This window comes from Solanum lycopersicum, chromosome 6 (assembly GCF_036512215.1).
Source record: "Solanum lycopersicum chromosome 6, SLM_r2.1".
In the NCBI taxonomy this organism is placed as follows: domain Eukaryota; kingdom Viridiplantae; phylum Streptophyta; class Magnoliopsida; order Solanales; family Solanaceae; genus Solanum; species Solanum lycopersicum.
The window spans coordinates 42,644,602-42,654,292 of record NC_090805.1 but is presented as its reverse complement, the minus strand read 5'-3'; the positions used below and the strand labels follow the sequence as shown (position 1 = coordinate 42,654,292).

The window sequence follows — 9,691 nt, the reverse complement described above, 5'->3', positions numbered from 1 at the left end:
CGAGGACCCCCCCCTCCTATCCCTACCCCGGCCCTCGAGGCTCCACGCCCCGAGGACCCCCCCCCCCCCCTCCTACCCCTACCCCGGCCCTCGAGGCTCCGCGCCCCGAGGACCGCCCCTCTCCTACCCCTACCCCGGCCCTCGAGGCTCCGCGCCCCGAGGACCGCCCCTCTCCTACCCCTACCCCGGCCCTCGAGGCTCCGCGCCCTGAGGACCGCCCCTCTCCTACCCCTACCCCCGGCCCTCGAGGCTCCGCGCCCCGAGGACCGCCCCCCCTCCTACCCCCGGCCCTCGAGGCTCCGCGCCCCGAGGACCGCCCCCCCTCCTACCCCCGGCCCTCGAGGCTCCGCGCCCCGAGGACCCCCCCTCCTACCCCCGGCCCTCGAGGCTCCGCGCCCCGAGGACGGCCCCTCTCCTACCCCCGGCCCTCGAGGCTCCGCGCCCCGAGGACGGCCCCTCTCCTACCCCTACCCCCGGCCCTCGAGGCTCCGCGCCCCGAGGACCGCCCCCCATCCTACCCCCGGCCCTCGAGGCTCCGCGCCCCGAGGACCGCCCCCCCTCCTACCCCCGGCCCTCGAGGCTCCGCGCCCCGAGGACCGCCCCCCCTCCTACCCCCGGCCCTCGAGGCTCCGCGCCATGAGGTCCGCCGCCCTCCGACCCCCGGCCCTCGAGGCTCCGCGCCCCGAGGTCCGCCCCCCTCCCCCCCCTACTACCCCCGACCCTAGAGGCTCCGCGCCCCGAGGACCACCCCCCCTCCTACCCCTACCCCCGGCCCTCGAGGCTTCGCGCCCCGAGGACTGCCCCCCCCTCCTACCCCTACCCCCGGCCCTCGAGGCTTCGCGCCCCGAGGACTGCCCCCTCCTACCCCTACCCCCGGCCCTCGAGGCTCCGCGCCCCGAGGACCGCCCCCTTCTACCCCTACCCCCGGCCCTCGAGGCTCCGCGCCCCGAGGACCGCCCCTACCCCTACCCCGGCCCTCGAGGCTCCGCGCCCCGAGGACCGCCCCTACCCCTACCCTTGGCCCTCGAGGCTCCGCGCCCCGAGGACCGCCCCTACCCCTACCCCCGGCCCTCGAGGCTCCGCGCCCCGACGACTGCCCCTCCCCCCCCTCCTACCCCTACCCCTACCCCCGGCCCTCGAGGCTCCGCCCCCCCCCCCCCCTCCTACTCCTACCCCTACCCCCGGCCCTCGAGGCTCCGCCCCCCCCCCCTCCTACCCCTACCCCTACCCCCGGCCCTCGAGGCTCCCCCCCCCCCCCCTCCTACCCCTGCCCCCTCTCTCCTCCATTCCCGCTGCCTCTCCGCTCCAGGAAGTGCATTTTGCCCATTTGATGCAACTCTGAATATAACAAGTTTCAAGTATAAATGAAAAAAGAAGAAGAAATAAGACTGATATGAAAGTGAATAAATTAAATTATATGATTTTCAATTTTCAACCTTATGTTGAGCAGTAGAAGTTTGTCCTTTGAAAGAGTAATTACAGTTCACAACAAAAAAGATTATTTCACAAGTTGTTTATGCAGACCGGGCAACATGAAGAAGCTAGGGGGTAAAAACTAAACATGTTGTCCAAACTAAAAAAAAGAAAAGAAATAAGCTTACACCAAAGAACATAAAAGAAATAATCTGTTATGAATGGAACTATTACCAATTGGACAATACTAAACAGATAAAAGAGAAAAAGGTCTTTAATAGAAATCTTAAGTTAATAATTTGCCTCATGCATGAGATCTTATTTGTGGACACTGGACAGTACCATTCAGGACATAAGTTTATCTAAGCAAAAATCAAAGGTAAGTAGTTTTTACTTTGAACTTGCCAGATTAAATATACCTAAATAGTATTTTTGCAATTTGAAGATATAAAGCAATTCAGTTGAGCAGGACTCAGATGAGGAAAATGCACAACCATAATAAAAAATGTTGACGGATGCATGTTGAATTGCCAGAAACTAGTGCATTTTTTATGAATTTGACACGGGTCTAGGATCATTTTGAAGAGTCCGAGCAACATACCCTTTCTTACCTAATGTATACTAGGTAATGAAAAGAGGAATATCAATTTAATAATATGTTGGCCTGACCACACAATTGGAACATGTTTTATATTATTATGGAGTTCATGTTGTAATTTTCTATAACTTGGAGAAACCTTTTATAGGAGATTATTAAGCACATTTTTAAATTGATAGTAGAATTACTCTAAGATACATTAAAATGATTTTATTATGTCTATGGAGCAGAGACTGTTTCAAACTAGATATGTTATTGACATTTAAACTACTAGATGATATATAAGAGCAAATATATTATATGAATCGATTTCCCTCTCCTCTCTAGGAACATGTGATTCCTATAAATACTTAAATTTAACGCACATGATCCAAATAGCAGCTAACAGATCCACTTTTTATGGTGAGAAATTGGCGTACCTCTTGAATAGCAATTAACGCCGCCTCAGCTTGCCAACGAGTTCCCTAGGTGCAAAAAGTGACTAATTTCTCTAACCTGCCCCAGTCAGAAAAGAGGGATAAAACAATTAGGTCTGGTGAAAACTTAATAAAGAAAGGGTATAAATATAGCAGTTCTACAACACATTTTCATTTAGTGAATAATCAGAATGCAGATTGAAGCCACAGAAAGGGATACACTGATTGAAAAATCTTGTTAAGTTGACGCATATGGGTTGTCCTTGCAAAGTTATGCAATTATCACTTTCATGCCGACCGTATCCCACTGATCTTTTTTTAGAAGAAAGATGAATCATTGCTAAAGAGAGAAAGGCTTCTGTGGAGAATTTTAATAATACGTTAAAGCGACATACACTTGTCTTAAGGAAAAGAGACATAATGCGGCGAAAAGCAGAGGAAGAAAAGAAAAGAGTCATTAGAAGGCTTCTGGCTGCTGAAGGTCTGGAGCTTGCAGAGGAGGACGATAAGAATCTATAGAAGATCCCACGCATATTGGTCCGCCTTCGCAAACCTGGTGAAGAATACAGTATCTTGAAAAGCTGCTTCAGGTTAAAACAATGTATTGTGAAATACAGGAAGAACCAAAATAGGTAGCTTTTTAAGTTATTTAGATGTACATCAATCATAGGTTAACTTTGTACTATACTGAACTTGGCAAGGTTGAAACGTTTAGTTTTCGATTTGTCATTTTCAACTCATTATCCGTGGGTATATTGATGCTTTCACAGATGTTGTATCTCTTTCTACTAAAACTGATAGCAGGTGAAGATAAGATACCTAATGCAATAATCAAGATGTGTGTGAGCTCATACTAACAGTACCTTCATAAAATCTGAAATTACCAAACCTCCTACAGAAGCAGATCCTCACTAATTGAAAAGAGTTAACTAGTTTCCACTATTGTAAGTCCGGCAGATCATAAATGGTCTTCCCACTCCAATCCTATATTGAAATCAATACGAAACGGAAACCTTTCTTTGAACAATAGTGCATGATCCCAAACACTGGTCAAACTAACCAGCAAATTGAACTCAGCCAAGCCCAAACAAATAAAATACTAGAGTATAAAGATAAAACTCAAGAAACAGAATGGATTTTTCTTTCTTCTATTTGTTCACATCAGTGTGCTCTCCATTGAGAAACTAAATCAGTTAGAAAATAGGTGAATGTTCATCTTGACGTAGTCCAAAGGAAAACGAGAAACTGAGTTATGGAGTAATACATCAATTGAAGCGAAAATCCCGAAAAAGTCCATCGATCAGCCAACTACCCCCAATTCCAAACTAGTTAGGTTCAACAAATACAAATCTACACAGATTACTGATTCAACAAGAGAAAGCTAACTACCATGATTGATATACCAATTTCCCCATTCCTACGAGTTGCCCCCAACCCTTAGTCAGAGGAAAATGAGAAAAAGTACCTGAATTGAGAAAGGAATAGGGAAATTGAGAATCTGGAGGTTGAAGATCCATCTTCATGACCTTATTCCGGTGCTTCTGTAACGGTCAAATCGCCATATTGCAGAGAGAATTGCCATTGAAGAAGAGAATGAGAGTTGAAAGTGTAACGGTCATTTCATTTGGGATGAAAACAAATCTTATATCAAATTAACAAATGGATGACGTGGCGGTCCAGAAATTGTTTTTTTTTATAAAAAAAAAAATTCAAATATATGTTAGATATTGTATTTCGTTTAGTAAAAGTGTTATTTTGCTTATTCAAATTTTCTGTATTTAATATAATTGTATGATTCTATGCTATTGCAATCTGTTTTTATAAAGTGTGTTGTAAAATCAATATAGAAAAAGTAATTCGTATTCAATTAAAAGATCAGCACTTTCACGTCATACACTTATAATATTTATAAGTAATCTTTAATTTTTTTAATCAATTATTTATTAATTTATTGATTTGTTTAACCTTTTAAATGTTAAATGTGATGTCATATAAATGTGCTTCTCCATGTGCATGATTTTAATTAAAATTCATCAAGTTAAAATTTTGAATCCATCAAATTAAAATTTTGAATTCGACTCGTATTGAAAGGAAAAACATAAAGGGCATGAGGTTATTAGGAAGTTGAAATATAATTGAAAAATGATTAATTAAGTAACGGAAGAAGTAGTTATCCTAACAGAATATAATGATCTCTAAAAATCACATTTTTTTTTCAATTCAATTATATATATATATATCTCCTTTAAATTTGTTGGTCTTCAAAAAAGAAGCAATCGCTATCCAAATCAAAATTTACAATTCTACGAATGGTGAAAAGGTTCAAGATTGTTTAATTTGAGAAGCTAAACAGATAGCGAAGAGTTAAAATATAATTAGCCTCCTTAGTAACTGTTTATCTAACTACATAGCAAACCTATAGTTTCAATAGCTCGCTGAATTTTTTTAAAAAAGTATGAATTGGATTCTTTATCTTAATTAATGAGGCAGTATTTTAGATGTTTAAAAGAAAAACAATCCCCCAAATATTTATGGTTATTGTATATGAGTAGAATTTCTTATCAAATATGACTTCTACCAGATAAAGAAAGATAATTTAACTTTTAAGATAACATGTCAAAAATTACTTAATAAACACACACACAATTGATTGAAAATATACAATAAATATATATATACAAATGTCGAAACTATATAAATAAATTATTTGAACGTATATTTGTTGATAATATATAAATAGAAAAAAGTAATTATATATTCTTTCCGTCCATTTTTAGTGTCATGATTTCTATTTTTAAAGTCAAACTACAAGAACTTTGACTAACATTTTAAGATGTATTTTTTCATCATATTGATATGCAAAAAATTGCAATTTATAGTACTTTTCATATAGTTTTGAATCAAATTTTTTTGTTTAAACTATCAAATTAATGTAATCTAATTTAACTTTAAAAATGGGAAACTTACATAAATATACTATAATAAAAAATATTTACCATTTATACCAATAATATTTTTTTCAGTTAATCACTTTTAATTCATTTATAATACAAGTTTAATACAAGAACAATTTATTATTCACATATAATACAAGTTTTAATGATGAATAGTACATTTATCACACATTTTAATACACTTACAATACAATGTGACTATTTTTTACCAAACAAACATAATATATTTTAAATAACAATTATAATTCAAATATATTACATTACATAATTTACTTTTAATACATATTACAGATTTATCACAATATTGCTATAAATGATAATAACCAAAAATATCGCTAAAATAAGTAATTATTTTTTAAAATATATTAATTCATGTAATTTTTTCTTTAATATTAGTTAAACTGACTTTTCAAAACTGTTGAAATGTATACTTGCTAATATTTATCAAACATAAAAAAACAAGATAACTATATACAATTTCAAATTTATGCAAATACAAATTCTTTATAACTTATACAAACAAAATATATCATAAAATCATATAAACAAGAAAACTAATTGATACATACACATAAAATCCGTTGTATAAGTACAATGTAAATCTGAAAAAATTGGCTATAAATCTCGAAATGTGTAATGTTATACTATAATAATAAGAACAACTTCAATGGAATATAAAATCAATTTATGCAATTCATCTCAATTTCTTTCCCCGTCTTGTTGGTCCATTGAATCAGATTGAAGATCTTTTTCGATGATTCTGATTTATTGCTTGTAGATGTAATTTCTTTTACCTTACGCTTATTTTTTGAAATCACAGCATCATATGTACCGTCTTCCTTCTGTTCATCTCTTCTCTTCTTATTTTTGAAATTAAGAACATGCCTAAGTTTGTTGCATCTTCATCGGGTCATTCTGACACTTTGACCTAATTTCTTGTTAATTGACTCGACATTTAATATTTAATTAATTAGCAAGAGATTCTAAAAATTCGTCAAAATCTTGAACTAAACTTAAAGAAAAAGATGAAAAACCATCCAACTTTTGTTGATGCGTTTGTATATACTAGTTATGATTCACGAGACCATGTATTACATTAATAATAATGTGAATAAAATATAAATTCTAAAAGAAAATAAAATATACAATAATTTATATATTCAATATAAAAACATACATTACTATCAATGTAAATAAAAATATTAAAATAGGTTGAAATTGAAGATTAAATTAATATCAATCAAAAATAAATTATTTAAATGAATTAATACTTAAAAAAATTAAAACTGAACTCAATCCAAATTATATTACACTCAACCCATAAAATTTGAGACGAGTTAATTATATTTGAGCCCATTTTGACACCTTAGTTGTTACCAATTAGGTTTACCACCAAGGCAAGAATTGACTACTTATAAACATAGAATAAACGTTACCAATTAGGTTTACCACCAAGGCAAGAATTGACTACTTATAAACATAGAATAAACCTGCGATTTATCGGAACTGCATTAAGGCGTTGAGATCGTTCTGATTTGGACACGGTACATTCGAATCCTGAAGTACCAGCACGAACGCTATCGCTCGTCCGCCTACGGTGTGGTAAGACACTGCCCTGTTGTGCCAGCAGCCAACTCCAACGCGTCAAACCACTCACTTGATGGTTAGATTCCCAACTGGTAGACGGAATGAAGAAGGGAGACGTAAGTTGATTCTTCCGAAGAACAGAAAGCTAAGCGCTATACACGGAAAAATGGATATGGAGTTGGATGTGTTTCGTCCTACTGAATCAGAGTTATTTACATTCCTTTTGAGATTTATTGTATGAGATTGGTTGCTCACCTCGTGGAAGCCATGTCAGAACTGGAAGTCGACAAATAGGTCATTCTTACTCAGCACCTCTCTGTTTTGGAGTTTACAGATTGTGATTGTGAAATAATTTAGAGTTGCTTCTTAGTTACATATATACTGATCTTTTTTTAATTACCTGTTATAACGTAGATCATATAAAATTTCTTACACTAAAGAGCTACGAATTGACATAATATATAAAACGTGTTTACTTGGTCTAGTTAACAGACAGCCTTCTGTTTGAGAAATAGTTTGGCTAAAACATCAGAGGAGTTGGGATTAACTTGAGAAACACAGAAATCAGATTGATCAACAAATCTGTTTCCAATAACAAACGTGTAGAATACAATAATAAAAATCCTAAACAAGTTGGAATAATAAGAAACATTCAGAAAGTTAATCACTAGCTAACTTTTGCTAATGCAAAGATCCCAAATTGGCCATAGGAGTACTCCCAAATATAAAACAGACACCTTAAAAACGAGTTATGCCTATCCATGACCTCATCGATGCTTCAAGGATGATGCCCGATTCCTAATGGATGATGTCCAACACCTAGTGGATGATGTCCATGTAGCTGACCCAAATTAGGGCCATTAACCAAATGAGCCAAAGTTGTCATGGCATGTGATTGCCCTGAAATTAGCCCTGCAGTTGAAGGATTTTGTGCCAAGATAATAGAGTAACCATCGTCAAAATTGTCCATGCCTTGTGCCACTAGCTGCCATACTAAACTCCCTCCCATCGTCCCTCCTGCTTTCGCAAAATTGTACACATTTCTGTAAACTAAACTCATGAATGTGTCTCTTGCGTTCTGATTGTATCCTGGATCTTTGCTTGACTTTCCAAATTCAGCGAGAACCAATGGCTTCTTTAGTATGGTTCTTGAATCTTGCCAGTGACTTATCATCCATCTTTGCATGAATGTTGCTTGTGCATCGTCACTTTGTCCAGGCAGCCTGTTAACAAAAAAAGGTTTTCCTTTATATTTTACGAGTTTATGTAATATGCACTAACAATATAGAGATCTGTTTAGTACTCTTTACCATTGGTCGGTGTATGCATGTATAGTAGCAAAATCAATCTCTTTAATAAGATGGCTACTGATGAAATCTGTGCCAACTTGAAAACCAGGATTATCTTGTTTCTTTTCAGGCACTGAATCGCCATAAAATCCTTCCATTCCTATCTCCAATAAGTGCTTATTGTCTAGTGATTTCACATAACTTGCCATCTCTTGAACCCATCCCTGCAAAAATCACATCACATCATATAATATTAGTTAAAATAACATTATAACATATGATAGATTTGTGTCTGTTTTAACTCACATTAACTGTTCTTCCAGAATAATCAGCATTGCAGCGAGGTTCATTGATAAGTTCCCACGCCATTATTGTAGAGTCATCTCTGTATGCGATTCTAGTCATTGTATTGACCCTTGTCACTATTTTCTTAACATGATTCTTGTAATAATCTTTAAGAACTGGATGAGTGTAGAAATCATCTTCACTGTTGATATTCTGAATTCCTGCATTTTTCGCCCATTGAGCATATTGACTTCTCCCTCCAAAATCTTTATAGTTATTCACAAAGCTCAATATTAAGCGTATCCCATACTTTCTTGCTTCCGAGACCACAAAATCCAATCCCTATATCACAAAAAGAATAGATCCATGTTAATTAAAGGCCATAGATATAAAATTATAAGCCGCTAATTCTCGAGACATAATAAGTAAACAAAAAGTTTGTTCTGTCAAATAGTTTTCAACTTTTACATGAGCTTGATCAAATAAGTAAGCAATAATAAAAACGACCTGTAAAACACGTTCATCATAGACACCAGGGGAAATTTGCAATGCTGCATCGCCACCATCACTAAAAGCCCAAGTCCTGCATACAGAGAGACCAGCAGCAGAGGCTTCTTTGAAAACCTCAGAGACTTTGTATCTCTCAGTTGGCTCAGCAGCAACATGCATTAGCCAATAAGAATTGAAACCATTGAACAGAAAAGGCGATCCATTTAGTACAAAATGTGCACCTCTTGTTCTAACAAAATCTACATTTTTAGTATTTATATTCCTAGCTTCTGTGACTATAGCTAGTAGGAGGAGGCAGAGCAATGCTTTACTAAAATAAGCCATTAATTAATGTGTTAGAATAATGTGTATAGTGAGTGTTATAGTTTATAAAATGGGAAGGTTGATTTGAGTAGCCTAGAGATGTTTGTATGGGTATTTATAGTTACTTACAACTTACTAAAAATAGAAAAAAATAAGAAGTTGAAGTGATTAGGAGGATTTTGAGGATTGATATCCAATAGTTGGTTAGCTAAATTTGGCAAAAACAAATTTCTTTATCTTTAGTTTTGTGGAAAGCTGACAGAAGGTGAAAGTTCAGTTGGAGGAAAAAGGGAAAGAGAGATATAATAGGGAATTGATAAGAAAACCATGAAATAT

At 37.8% G+C, this 9,691-nt stretch overlaps 1 protein-coding gene and 1 long non-coding RNA gene across 2 annotated transcripts; both read right to left on the bottom strand.

Moving 5' to 3' along the window:
- Nucleotides 1-1,260: 1,260 nt before the first annotated feature.
- LOC104648070 (uncharacterized) lies at nt 1,261-4,075 on the bottom strand. The gene is made up of 3 exons (XR_742096.4): nt 3,893-4,075; nt 2,431-2,506; nt 1,261-1,338 (listed from the first exon to the last, which is right to left on the bottom strand). It is a non-coding gene; the product is annotated as an uncharacterized lncRNA (long non-coding RNA).
- Nucleotides 4,076-6,823: 2,748 nt separating this feature from the next.
- LOC138349157 (mannan endo-1,4-beta-mannosidase 5-like) lies at nt 6,824-9,448 on the bottom strand. The gene is made up of 4 exons (XM_069299290.1): nt 9,050-9,448; nt 8,564-8,884; nt 8,279-8,481; nt 6,824-8,191 (listed from the first exon to the last, which is right to left on the bottom strand). The coding sequence occupies exons 1-4, from the start codon at nt 9,374-9,376 to the stop codon at nt 7,747-7,749; spliced, it is 1,296 nt and encodes a 431-aa protein (XP_069155391.1). The 5' UTR covers nt 9,377-9,448; the 3' UTR covers nt 6,824-7,746.
- Between the last annotated feature and the right edge of the window lie 243 nt (nt 9,449-9,691).